General features: G+C 29.4%; 1 protein-coding gene across 1 annotated transcript; it reads right to left on the bottom strand.

Moving 5' to 3' along the window:
• Positions 1-534: 534 nt before the first annotated feature.
• LOC114166359 (protein KTI12 homolog) lies at positions 535-1,839 on the bottom strand. The gene has a single exon (XM_028051079.1). The coding sequence runs from the start codon at positions 1,571-1,573 to the stop codon at positions 665-667; it is 909 nt and encodes a 302-aa protein (XP_027906880.1). The 5' UTR covers positions 1,574-1,839; the 3' UTR covers positions 535-664.
• Between the last annotated feature and the right edge of the window lie 13,707 nt (positions 1,840-15,546).

Below are 15,546 nucleotides of genomic sequence, written 5' to 3'. Positions count from 1 at the left end.
ACAAATTTGGTTAAAATGACTAAATTAAATTAATCAAAAATATTGAAAAAAAGACTAATTTTGAATTTTACTAAAATTTAGAGATAAAAACATATTTAATCTTTAAAAGTATTAGTATAATATTTATAGAAATAACAAATTTTACTTCAATTTGAGAAGGAATAACACTTTTAATTTGAAAAAATTGAGACGAAATGAATGTGCATGCTAATGAAAATTTGTTTTCAATATTTATTGTTATATATACACGTCGAAAATACATTTTCGTTATATTAACACTTGTCAAGAAATCACACTGAAATATAATCCGATGCAACTCAATAATCAATACCAAAGATGGGGAGAGAATTATGTTTTGTTTAGCGAGGAAGAAAAAGAGTGAACTTAGCTTGTTTAAGATCCAGTTTTCATATCTTACAATGAAAATATTTAAATTATATAATTCTTTTCATTCTTATGATTTTGTTAAACCAGACCTGAGCTAGCTACTAGGGCTGAGAAAGGAGTTTGAACGATAGTACAAGAAACCAGAAGGGAATAAAAAAACCAGTTTATTCTATAATAATGATGTAAACTAAAAAGAAAAACAGTTTCTGATCTTAAAATACAAACATGACATCCTTTAGCACACAAGCTGAATTGCAAACAATTCATATACTGTTCTTCAGGATGTTCCTAGTTCTCTGTTCAAGTAGTCAATGAACATTCTTTTTGCACTGTCTGCATCAGAAGGGGGTGGTGGCCCACTTAAACTTGTTTGCCCTGTCAATTTTATGAAGGTGCGTCGCATTCTACGTAGCTCCGGCAGCCCAACACACCTTGAAATGTTGATTACAGGCAAATCTTTTCCCACGGAAACACCGTTAAGTGGTCCTCCAAGCGCTTGAGATTGTGCTTCTACTATGGCATTTGTGACTTCTTGTGTTGCTTTGTCCAATTCATACAGAGAATTTGCATCAGAAAAACGTGAGGTTTGAGTGGCAATAGTTGGTTGCAGAATCTTAACATCCCTGGTTTTGGAGTCCACCTTTTTGGTTAAGTAGGAGACAGCATCTATAATGGCAGAGGAAGATTTCTCTGTCTCTTCTCTGTGTGGCCATAATTCAAACAATGGAGAATCCCACCTGTTTCTTCTTTCTGGTTTCTCAAACCTTCTCACCAAATCTTCAAAAATTGAATCCTCATAACTGGCTTCTCCTTTCTCCCTGCGCTCTTCATTCCATTTCCTACAAAAGGTTTCTTCTACGTCACAGTACACCACACAGTATCTGATTCCAGAAGCTCGAGCCAAGCACCATAGCTCGTATCTGTAACCCTTGATGCTATTCAAAGAATCTACTATGATGATGCTATCTTTGGACACAGACCTATCTACTTCTGACCTGAGCACCCCTCTTAAATTCTTCTCTGAAGGCATGTTTGCATAGCTTTGGTTTCGATCAAGATGAAAACAAGCTTCGTCTATGATTCTCACTTGATGTTTTGATTCTGATTCTTTTAGAGCTTCAACTAGACAGAGTGCAGCTTTGGACTTCCCACTACATGGCTGCCCACACATTACAACCAGTGCCATTTGAAAAAACAAATAGTCTGATGATACTGGTCTCTCTTTAAAGACACAACCTGCAATATATCAATGTAGGATAAGAAGTCAACAGCAGAAAAAACAACCCATCATGGACACACATCTCCACTGTAAATAATATGTAAGCTGATTATCATCACCCAATGAATATGGACATAATTCAAAAGAAAAAACCCAATGACAGTCAAAATGTGTAAAAAGAGTGACACACAACAATATGACCCAGTTTACATGAACTTGACGCAATGACCCAGTTTACATGAACTTGACGCAAGTACTAACAGAATAAGAAAATATGAAGAAATGAAATAAACTCCTCTTTACAATAAGCTTTTAGAGAAGTTATCAAAACAAGTTCCTCCGTAAGTTCTTTCTACAAGAGAAAAATAAGAAAAGTCGAAATTAGCTTCTACAAAAGTTAAAACTAGCTTGTGCGAGGGCTAATTTGTAGAAACTCTCCTGGTAAAGCTTTTCATTCTTTTAAATTTTACTAGCGTATAAGCTAATTTTCACTTACGAAGAAGTGAAGTTCATTTTTTTGTTCTTCTTGTGTTCTCTGGTAGAAGAGCTTATAGTGAAATTCATTCAAACAGGCGCAAGCTAATTCAAAATGAGCTAAGTTATGCATCCCAATGCCACTTCTATCAATCTACGTAAATCTCAAGAGAACCATGAGCGGTGGAGTTTTTTCTCAATTAACAAGAAAGAATTAATAATACCCAAATACTAACTCTACAATAATATACCTGCCACATTCACAGGTTCAAAACACAATCAAGTAACCAAGATTATCATCACATACAAACTACAATTTTTTTTTGTTTTATCTTTTAGATCAACAATTTGAGGCTTTTTTTCTCTTAATTAAAATAAAGGAATAAATAGCCACGTTGAACCCAAATGCAATTATTTTTATTTTGAGATGTGAAGATGGAAGCAAAGCTTATTCTCATTTCATATTACAACCAAGAGCTAAAAAAAAGGAATGACAGATTGAGATCCTAACATATAATCAGAAATAAAAGTGGTACCTTTGAATGAGAGATTCAGAAGTACACCGTCACCGTCAAACCCTCGCAACGTTTAACCTAGAGAGAGAATAACTATGTTGCTCCGACACGGACACACGTCGGAAGTGTGCACGGTGTCAGAGACAATTATTTGGGCCTGACACGGCCTTGTTTCTGGACGCGCAGAGAAGACACGCTATGAATGTAAAGAACGCTAGCGAAAGACACGGTGGCCTTGCACAGTTGCAGAGGGGAAGGGGGCGTGAAGGGAAGGAAGAATCAGAAACAAAAGACCTAACCTTTTTTTCTCATTAATTTAATACTTTAGTTATATTATATTTAATAAAGGAGTTTTTATTTTACGGATCTCAATTCAATCATCCTTTTCACCAATCACATCTTCATCTTATAAATCTTTCTTTCTTTTTTTCAATACAATATATTTTATGCAAAGAAATTTCGATTTATTTTATTATATAATTATTTAAATATCTAATAGTATTATTTTTAAATATAGTTATTTAAAATTTATAATTAATATAGTTTTTTTAATATTAATTAACATATTACTTATATTTATAATATTATGTAAATAAAAATATTAAAATATTTTTATCAATATAATTATTTAAATATTAATTAATGTATTATTTATATTTATATATTATTTAAATATAATTTATATATATATATATATATATATATATATATATATATATATATATATATATATATATATATATATATGTCATGCTATGCTTTGAAGGAAGGATATCGATACTAACACTTTAGAGTTCAGAATGGCAAAGTGGGTTAGCTCGGTCCGCTTTAGTCCGTTCTGCATTTTGATCCGCGGGAGTTAATCTGCCACGCAGTTTAATATCGGATTTACTTTTCTGGCCCGTCTCGTACCGTCGGTTGGTCCATGGGTCCGTGGGCTGGCTTGCATTTGTGATGATTGATTTTTTTTTTGTGTTGAGCAAAATATATATATATTTTTTTTCATAATAATTGACATTCATTTTCTATCCAAATAATTTTAATTAGTTTACCTAATCAAAAACAAGAAAAATAACAACGAACAGTGATGGACCTTGACCAATAATTTTTGGGAGCCAAAATAATATACTCAAAATTCAAAATTTATATATTTTAATTATTGTCATTTATACAATAAAAATAAAAATAAAATTAAATAAATAATTTAGTATAACCGTACATACACAAGAAATCACACATATACAAAGGATTGTCCTTCGTTCTTTCAGATTTTTAAACTCATCAATAATTGAATCAAAACTAAATTTTTCAACTATTTATTTTTCAATGCAAATATAAACACGTTCCAAAAAATTAATATAAAGCATGTTCCTCTAATTGAACAATATAATCATTTGTATCATGATTTAGGATACGTAAAGATAAGATATTGAATTTGAATTGTTTTCATCGTCACAAAAAACTTTCTTTTTATCACTTTAAAAATAAATATATTCTTCTATTCTTCATCAACATATCTATTTCTTTTTTAATTTTAAGATTAAAAAATAATTTATCATAATTTAATTAACATAAAAAATTAAGAGTCACTAAAAGAAAAAAAAAATCAATGGCAATCAAGTTTCAATTAAAAGATAGTTATGAAAAAACACATTGTACAATCTTTTTTCTCCCATAATCATAAAAAAAATGAATATAAGACTCATGTGGTAAATAGTAATGTTAACTATTGAACAAATATTTCAGTATTAAGTGATACAAGAGAATTACCTTTTTTCTTCATGAACGAAAAAAAACAAATAAATTTGTATTTAATTTTTTTTTCAAAACATATCAAAAAACATGTGAGAGTGTGAAATCATAATAAATTGTGAAAAACTTAAAAATAAAATGAGAAATAAAATAAAAAATATCTTAATAAATATTTTTATTCTTCATTACGTTTGATTTTATGTTTTATAATTTATTAACATTAAATATTATGTCTTATAAAATAAATAAAAAGATACCTAATTTAACTTCTATCAATTTTCAATGTTACATATAATTTAAAAAATTAAAAAAAATTTATATATATATATATATATATATATATATATATATATAATATAAAAAAAATAAAAATTAAGGAGGGGCCATGGCCCCTCCCTACCACACTAAAGCTCTGCCATTGATAACAAAGATTATAGCTAAAGTACAATAACAACATGTCACCTTACAAGAGATTTACCTAAAAATGCATAAAATGATATTCTATATTCAAGAACTAAAATCATTATCTTATATATAATGATTATAATAATAATAATAATAATAATAATAAAAGGAACTTAAAGAAACAATGTGATAAATAATATGAGAACTAAAAAAATGAGAACATATAATTTTGTAAGCGGGCCAGTCCGCTCTGCCCCGCCTTTAACCCGTGCAGGCTGTGGACCTATGCGAGACAGACCATTGTGGACCAGTGGGTTCAACATCCCAGTCCGCCGTCCTTTTTTTTGTGCAGGCCTAGCCGTCTGACACACCCCGAATTCCCATTCCTACTCAGAACTTCTCCAACAAAGTTAAATTCTATTTAGAGGTTATTTATTTGTATATAAAAATACTATTATCAAGATTGTTTAATTATCAAAATATATATTATTTTAAAATAAATATTTTTTTTAACAAAGATAATTAGAATGCCCTAAATGAGTAATTTGGGAGTGGAAATTGCAATTTTATATTGGAATAAAATTAATAGTTAAATCTTATACGAAAACATATTACTTATAAAAAATACATGGAAGATGCTAAATATAGAATATTTAAAAAGAAAATATATTTTGTTAACATATATTTTTAACATTGATATTGGTAAAAATTAATAATGTATGATAAATTTATTGGGTTTTACTATAATTATCTTTACAATTATAATAACGATTATTTATGATATGAAGAATGATGTGAAATTATTTTTTTTTTCTATTAAAATTCGACTCTCTTTTTATATATCAATTTTTGGTGGTTGAAATTAGTGCAATAAGATGTGATTAAGAAATTTAACTTTTTGAAAAATATATAAAGATTTAATTAATACTCAGATTAAATATTTAATTATTTTTTTAATTTTTTTATTTAATTATATCTCAATCTTCTTTCCAATCAATTGAATAATGTTATTGATTTCCTTACATTAACTTTAACCAAATTTAAATTGTGATGACTAGGCACACTAAACAAAATTACGAATAACATAAATATAATTAGAATTTTTTTTATTTTTATCATTGTTATTTTCTGTATATCACGGCACGGTACGAGTGAAATTCAATAAAGAACCTTCTCATTCTCTCCCGAAGTTTGGAAGAAAATTGGCACAAAAAACATGTAAGAACGGATGAAATTCCATCACACACGCGAAGCAACATCAAATGTTTTGCATTACCTTTACAAAGATGATCTATGTAAGAAACAATGATAATAAGAGACAAGGTGACAAGAAAAAAGTAACCTCAATTAATTACATATTTTAACTAACATATGTGAGCTGATTTTATTATCATCACCAGAATTTACTCGATGTAAAGACAATGTCTTTATAAAACATATTCAGTACCAAATAGCATTGCTCAAGCACAACTGTAAGATCAAATTGCAAATTTCAACTTGCACCTAATGAGTGAAAAACAAAACTGAATTTCTAAATGAATGCCACAGATATATTGAATAACACTAGCACATAAACTGATCCCAATATCAAGCATGACGCAGACACCCTAGTTCAAGTCTTAAAACCAATTCATAATGATAAGACATAAGGTTCCTCCTCGCTTCAAAAAACTGCGGGTTAAAGTGAACTGATAAGACTTGTTTAAACAACTTTTTCAGTGCTTAGGTCTTCTATCTAATCTTTTTCAAACCCATTTTTTAAATAATAGTTATAATTAAAAAAAAAATTAAAATAAAATTATTTTTACTACTGACTCATGATATTGACAATATATACACCATTATAATAATTGACAATAAATAAGAGGTATATAATTGACACACCTCTCTAATGATAATAGGTATATAATTGACAATAAAAATCTCAATTACATCCAATGAAAAAGAAAATTGAAAAGCTTATATCATTATAAAACATTGGAGAAAGACTCTTTTTTTAACCACAAAACTTACCGAAAGCACCATCTTTTATCATAATCTCTTAACAGCCCGACACAAATTCAAAGGGTCAAGAATCCAATATGGGTGAAAAAGGAGTGTTAAAAGAAGTTTCTCTTAAATTAGTTTTCTCTTTTAACGCAGTGCTCTTGTTACGTTCATCCCAAAATGCAGTGCTCTCGTCTCAACCGTGGCACCATGAAACAAAATCCAAGCATGAACAGGAAAAGAAATATTTAAAATTTAAGATTAGATTTATTTTTGGATGGTTATTCAAATCTTCGAATGAATCGCAAAGAAGAAGGAAAGAAGATTTAGGATTCTTGAAATTTTGAAATTTTGGGTGTTCAAATTGAATCGCAAAGTGGAAGGAAAGAAGATTTAGGATTCTTGAAATTTTGGGTGAAAGATAGAAGAAGCAAGGAGGAGAGAATTTAGGATGTCGAAATTTAAAATTAGATTCGAATTACTTTTTTATCTAAATATAATCTTATTTAAAATTTAGATTTTTAATTGTTAAATATATATATATATATATATATATATATAACTAAAAAAGTTATAAAATACAAATAGACAGAGAGTTTGATAGAAGTTGACAGATAAGTACGTTTACAAAATTTTTAATTCCGATATAAAATATTATATATGATCCAGTATGAAATATTATGCATTTTAAAAAATTATAGGATTATGAGACATGAAAGATATAAATTATATAACAAATATAAAAGATATATTAAATGAGAAATTTTTTATTTTATTTTATTCATGTAAAAAAATATAAAATATAAAATATAAAATATTTGTAATATTTTAATATTAATTTCTTAATTTAAAAATAATAATTAGTTTATAAAATTCAAAAATATTTTAAAAAAGAAAAATATTTTTAAAAATTAATTTAAATAAAAAAATATTAAAAAAATATTTTTAATAAGTCATATACTAAATTTTATAAGAGATTGAACACAAATAAAATAGTCTTTAAAAGTTTATTATTGAATCTTATTATAATGAATTTGAAATTAGTAAAGAGAAATTGGAATTAATTAACGTAATATTATTTTAAATCAGTTATCAAAACAGCTTGTCCATGTATCTTTTTAAATGATAAAAATAAAAAATAAGAAAAGTCAAATTAGTTTCTACAAAAGTTAAAATCAGCTTTTTTTTTTCTCTAACCAATATTCAACTAAAATAAAGGAATAAATAGTCACGTTGACCTGAAAAGGTTTCTTAGAAGAGGATACTTTCTACAACCCTACTGCAATTATTATTATTTTGAAATGGGAAGATGAAAGCAAAACTCATTCTCATTTCATGTTACAACCAAGTGCTCCAAAAAAGAATGACAAATTTGTTGGAAAAAAACTCACACATATTAAAAGAATAGAATATGCAATTCTGGTATTTTTTATTGACGAAGAATGAACTATTATATAATCAATTACAAACAAAATATTAACAAACCAAACTAAATCTTAATCTAATTTAATTTTATCTAATATGTCATATTATCAAACTAAATCTTAGATATTCCAACTAAAATAACAACTAATTTAAATTTAATTCACCAAATATAAAATACCCTATCACTTTGCTAAATAAAAACAACTCCCTAGTCTAACATATAATCTAAATATTATCTAATAAAATTAAAGATTATCTAACAAAATTAAAGATTATCCAACAAAACTCTCCTATAATCTTAATTTTTTTTTCTCTTATCCCGAACAATCTTCTATCTTCATAACCGACTTGCTTTTCTCTTTGACTAACTTTATCTCCTCTTTGTCCGACTTGATCTTTTCTTTGATCGACTTCATCTTAACCTTGACTGACTTACCCTTTGCTAGGTTCTTTATTGTGTTTGTGGCCGACTTGTCATCAACCAGGTTCCTCTGAATAGGCTGATATCTCTTTAAGAGATTGGACAATTTCCACGCCTTCTTCACACCAAACTCATCATCCGTTTCAAGTTGTTACTTCTCATATTGCATCTCTAGTACAACTCTCTGATCCTTCTCGGCACACAATTGCTCTTCTTGTTCAAGATTCGAGCTATCCACAATCCACACTAAGTTGTCCGAGCTAGCTAGACGCTCTATCAAGCTATCTAGGCTCTCTACCGAGCTATCTAGGCTCTCTGCTAAGCTTTTCAAGGTGATCACTTGCTCCCCCAAATGATATGGGCACTCCACTTGCTCCACCAACTTAATCAAGCTATTCGGACCCTCTAAGCTAACTGAGTTGACCTCATGCTCATTGGCAGAACTAGGTAATGACAAGGGGGAGCCACAACTCCCCCATTTTTTTTTTGAATTTTTGTACATATATTTATATATTTTTTAAAATTATATTATATATTATTTATATTAAGATTATATTATGAAAATTATAATAAAAGATAAATAAAATTTTTAATGGAGACATTAATTTATAAAAGAGATTAGGTTTTTTTTTTACTATAAAATCTTTCTATCATGTAAATTATCATGAAAGTGTGTGAAGAGAGATAAATACAAATTCTTGCATGATCTCTCACAGATCAAGGTTAGTATCTTATTATGATTTATGTATCGCTACCTATGGTAATTTTTTTTTAAGTTTTGAATTTATACAATATTACTTATTTAATTAAAGTAGTATGAGTTTTGTTATGTTTTGCATTGTGATAATTGTGATTTGTGAATATAAATTTTATTTTTTCTAAATAGGCGAGTGGTGATAAATTTATATTAGAAAGATTTTAATAAAGATGAAAAGAATGCATTTACGTTAACTAAACTTGAGAAATTTAATAAGAACCAAGAATTTAAGACGATAAAAACAAATCTCTAAAGTTCTCAGAAATCAAATTGATGAGATACGAATGATTTATCTAAAATGGTATTCATGGTTTGGTATAGTGATATAATAGCGAATGATAGTAATATTTTTTTGAATTCTACTATTATGTGTGTTTGTTTTAAGGAGAGGAAATGAAGAGAAAAAAATGAAGAGTTTTTCTTCTAAAGAAAAATTATATATAACAAATCTAATTTGGCCCCCCTACATTTTTAGTCCAAGTTCCACCACTGCTCATGCTCCACCGAGCTCTCCATATGCTCCATCGAGTTATCTTATATCTCCACACTCTTTGCTAAGCTTTCCAAGCTATCGGCACATCTTGACGACCTCTTCATGCTACTGGACTGATTTATGACACTCAACCTTCTTTCCGACTTCTCCACTTGTTTTTGCTCGTCCCCCGTGCTACATCCCATCATCAACAACACTGCTTCTTTTTCAACTTCTTCGAAAAGATTGGTTGTCTCTTCTCTTTCATTTTCAAATCACATTGCTTTAATTTGCTTACCGGACTCTTTCTCCACCACACCGTTCCAAACAGATCCCACACCGCCTTCACTGCCCACACGTTTCAAACACCATTTCTGCAAGATGCTCAACTCCAATTTGTACATCCGATTTTTCTTCTTTTCTACTTGGGCTGCTAGCCAACCGTGCTTGTCCTTAAGTACACTACCTGATTCTTTATCAAAATCGAGTTTCCTTTCTCCACTATCTGACCTATGCTTAAAATATTACTCTTCAGCTCAAGAACATAGTAGACATCCTTGATTTCTCGATCCCATCTATCCTTTTGCATGTGCCGTATTGTTCCATGCCCTTTAATCACCATCTTGGAATCATCTCCACTTGACACTAATTCGTCCTCCACCTTAGTGAGTTTGTTGAAGAAACTCTCATCTCCACACATGTGATTGCTTATTCCAGTGTCCAGATACCAAACTGAGTTGTTTAAACTAGAGCTGTCAAAACAGGTAACCCGACCCAACCTGGCTCGACCCACTATGGGTTGATCACTTAGTTAGCCAACCCAACCAGGCTCACTTATTAGCGAGCCAAAAAAATTCAAACTCGGCCTGGTCCACCACGGGTTAGTTAGTTAAACGGGTTGGCTCACGGGTTCACTTAATTAAAAAAAATACAATTTTTTATTTTTTTATTTAGTCAAAACTAAATTATAATTATAATTAAAATCTAAATAAACTTTAATACAATCCAAATACAAACCAAAATCACAAAAATACAAATTATCTATGTGTTGGCTAAAAAAAACAACCTAACATGCTCCAAATGCAAAACTCAACTTAATAAAAAACACTTGTGTGACCCTTTATTTGCGGGTTGGCTGGGTTGGTGCGCTAATGGCTTCAATTCGGGTGAGTCGGGTTCTAGATGAGTCAAGTCAAAAATCAACCCGTATTGAAATTTGTAAAAAAATTTAACCCAACCCGGCTTGAACCCGTGGTGAGCCGGGTTGGCTCGTAGGTTCTAACCCATTTTGACAGCTCTAGTTTAAACAACTTGGACTAAGCTCGTCACATGATCTCCTTTCCTTCACATAGTCCAAACGTAACTTGGCATCTGATTTACTGCTCTTGAGTTCGATATCTGAGTTTTGCATAATCGTTAAAATCCTTATCTCCTGCTCGTCGTCTTCCTTTGTGAGAAGATTTTTCTCCTTTTTTTCAGTTTGACAAAACTTCGCTATATGACCAACCTTGCCACAGTTGTAGCAACTTGCCGATCTGCATTCTCTTGCGTAGTGGTCGTACTTGCCACACCTGAAACATTTCACTTCTGACTTTGACAAATCTCTTTGGCCCCTTTCTTGAGCATGACCATGCCAATTTTGCTGCCTGGTTTGATATGTGCTCTCTTCAACATCATCTCTGTCACGTTCACCTCAACCTCGACCACCTCGTCCTCTACTTCTAGGACCTCGGCTCTGAGTATTTCGAGTTTCATTCAAATCAAATTATGCCTGTAGTGCTTGATCACGCGGTTCGTGCTTCTTCCCTCTCCTTTGTCACGGGCCTCCAATGACCCAGCAAGTTCTTCCACTAAGAGAATTGACAGGTCCTTCGACTCCTCGATGGCGCATACGATGCTCTCGAAATCATCTGTTAGTGATCTTACGATTTTCTCCACAACTCGACTTGCTGGCATTGGCTCTTCATTCCTGCCGAGTTGGTTGGCCACCTTCTCTACCCGAGTTATGTACTTGGTTACCTACTTTTTATCTTCCATCTTCAACCCTTCAAACTCTCCTCTGAGAGCTTGAAGCCGGACTTGTCTGACCCGGTCGTTCGCTCTGTATGCAACCTCCAGAATATCCCATGCTTCCTTTGAAGATGCAACGTTTGCAATATTCTCGAAGCACGACTCGTCCACAACATTGTACAAAAGATACAAAGTTGACTTGTCTCTCACTCGTGTCTTCTTTAGCGCGATAATCTGGGTGGTTGTCTGATTTGCATCATCTGCGGGTTCTTCGTACTTGGTCTCCACTATATCCCAAATATCTTGGGATCCCCGAAGAGTCTTCATTAGGGATGTCAAAAAAATCCGTACCCGCGGGTATGGGTATTTTTGATACCCGCATGCTAAACTTTACCTTATATATATATATATATATATATTAGTAAACAACATTTTGAATCTTCATCCAATAATGGTGGTCAGATTCTTACCCCACAAATGAGTAAATTACTTCCATATACTGTGGAGGTATTGATGTGTCTCTAAGACTGGTTATGGACCAACATGGAAGGTAATGAAATTAACACTTTTACTTAGATATTTTAATTAAGTGATTGTTAGAAATTTTTACTGAACTTCTTATGTTTTAAGGCTCTTCTAGATTAAAATTGGACAACATGAAACTTTATACAATGTTGCAAGAGGTGGACATTGATGAAGTTAGTAATTTCTTTAATATTTTATTCAAAAATAAACTACAGTATAAATTGGTAGTGATTTTTTATTTGTTTGTTTTTCTAGAATCAATCGGAGAAATGGGACTTGTTGATATAAGCACTAATTATGGTTAAATATTTATTTTTTAAAATATTTTTGTAAATACCCGCGGATACCCGTGGATACCCGCGGATATGAAAAAAATAAACGGGTACTCGCATAACGGATACCCGACGGATATGGGTACGGGTACAGGACAAATATTTATCCAGCGGGTAGTGTACGGGGGAGCTACTACCCGTACCCTACCCGCCCCGTTGACATCCCTAGTCTTCATCTACAAACACCAGTTATCATAATTGGTTTTCTTCATCAATTGCGACATCGTCATACCATTCACAACTTTAGTCATCTCTTACTTAGGTGCACTCCTTTTTTCCTTTCTCACACTATTTCACCCTCTCTTTCTTTCACTCGGTACTCAGAGCATAAAGCTCTTATACCACTTTGTTGAAAAAAACTCACACACACTAAAAGAATATGCAACGTAACTCACGGTGGTGTTTTTAATTGATGGAAAATGAGCTATTATATAGCTAATTACAAACAAAAAATTAACAAACCAAACTAAATCTTAATATAATCTAATCTTATCTAATATGCCATATTATCAAACTAAATTTTAGATATTCCAACTAACTAAAATAACAACTAATTAACTTAAATTTAATTCACAAAATATAAAATACCCTATCACTTTGTTAAATAAAAACAACTCCATAATCTAACACATAGTTTAAATATTATCTAACAAAATTAAAATTATTTAACAAAATTAAAGATTATCCAACAAAAATTGAGATCCTAATGTATAATAAAAAATAAAGTGGTACCTTTGCACATCAAGAATAAGTGCACCGTCACCATCAAACCCTGACAACTTTCAACATTCAACCCAGAGAGAGAATAAAATTTTGGAATGAAGAGAAAAGGGAGAAGGAAGAGAAAAGAGAGGAAAAGGAAGGAAATTTAGATTTTAGATCACCCTTCAATGGAGATTGATGCTAACACTCTTGGAACTTCTCCAACAAAGGTTAAATGTTTTTTACAGGTTATTAATTTGCATATAAATAACTATAAATAAGATTGTTTAATTATCAAATAAATATATATATATATATATATATATATATAATTTTAAAATAAATGCTTTTTAACAAAGATAATTAGAATGCCCTAAAAATATAATTTGGGGATCGAAATTACAATTATATATTGGAATAAAATTAATAGTTAAATCTTATACGAAAATATATGACTTACTAAGTTACAGAAAATACGTAAATGTTACATATCGAATATTTAAAAAGAAAAAATATTTTGTTAACATATATTTTTAACATTGATATTGATAAAAAATAATAATGTATGATAAATTTGTTGGCTTTTACTATAATTATCTTTACAATTATGATAACGATTATTTATGATATGAAGAATGATGTGAAATTATCATTTTTTTTTCTATTAAAATTTGACTCTCTTTTTATATATCAATCTTGGTGGTTGAAATTAGTGCTATAAAATGTAGTTAAGAAATTTAATTTTTGTAAAATATATAAAGATTTAATTGGTACTCAAATTAAATATTTAATTATATCTCAATTTTCTTTCCATTTGAATAATGTTGTTGTTTCCGTTACATTAGCTTTAACCAAATTTAAATTGTGATGACTAGACACACTAACAAAAAATACGATAACACAAATATAATTATAATTTTTTTTTACTATTTTTATTTTCTGTACATCACAGTAGGAATATATGAATAGAGAAGGAATTTAAATATTTTTGTTTCTGTTTTAAAATCAAATTTATAATTATGATGAAATTGTGTTTATTTTCATTATGTATACATTAAAATATTTGTCAAATGATTATTTCACAAAATAAAGAAAGTTAACTTTAAGTTTGATTTAATTTCACACTATCGAATTAGGAAAATAAGATTTAAATTTTATAATTTAAACATATTTGAGTTAATATAATTTTTTAATAAAAATACTAAATAAATAAAAAATATTATTATTTTAGGATAAGGATGAGTGTAAGAACAAAAACGAAATAACATATATGTATATCTTATAAGAAGTCATACATTATTCGTACTGATGCTAATATTTAATCAAATAAACCATTATTTGTTAATATCGAGACAGAAAAAACAAAATATTCTCTATATATATTCCTAATTATATTATAAAATAATTACTTTTATGTGAGAAAAAAAAAAGAGAACAAAGTTGGATGAAACATTACTTCATTATTTTTTAGATCTAGACACACCAATAAGTTGCCAATATGACTTAAGACAAATTGTTTTATAAAAAAATCCAGAAAATTATAAAGAAAAAATAAATTAGTTTTTTAAAGATAAAATTAATTTATGGACTAAATAAAAACTTAAAATTTAGAGGGTAATTATATGAAAAAATAATTTTTTTTATTCAATCTCCATCCCAGGATGACAATCTAACTAAATGGGAGAGTCATGTAAAAAAAATTATTATAATTTACACTTCTTAATAAAGAAAACAAGTTAATATTACTTTTGTATGTATAAATTTCCTCTGTTGAAATAATTTTATTTTATCATCCAAACAAAATTAATTACATATTATTTTTAAAATATCATTCTCTAAATTGTGATTGGTATTAGTACGCGAATATCAATAGACAAAAAGTACCAATAAAAAGACGAAATGATCATTTCTTTTTTAACCTAAAGTCTAACAAAATCTGAAATGGACATATTTTAATCTTCATAGACGAATACATTACATAACCAGTCTTTTCTTTTAAAATGCGGTATAATTAAAAAATTATTAATCATTTTAGAAGTATTATCTGAGACAAAATTAATTTTAATCTAATTAAAATTATCAGATAAATTTAAACTAATTTAAAAAATATGTCCAATGCATGTTTAAATGAAAATCCCGAGTATTTTTACTCCTCTTGCTGTAA

This window comes from Vigna unguiculata, chromosome 10 (assembly GCF_004118075.2).
Source record: "Vigna unguiculata cultivar IT97K-499-35 chromosome 10, ASM411807v1, whole genome shotgun sequence".
Lineage (NCBI taxonomy): Eukaryota > Viridiplantae > Streptophyta > Magnoliopsida > Fabales > Fabaceae > Vigna > Vigna unguiculata.
Note: the sequence above shows the minus strand (reverse complement) of the source record. Positions and strands in the feature narration are given on the sequence as shown.

Excerpts from the sequence above, each read along its gene's own strand:
- LOC114166359 (XM_028051079.1), bottom strand. The coding sequence starts at position 1,573 with ATGGCACTGGTTGTAATGTGTGGGCAGCCATGTAGTGGGAAGTCCAAA.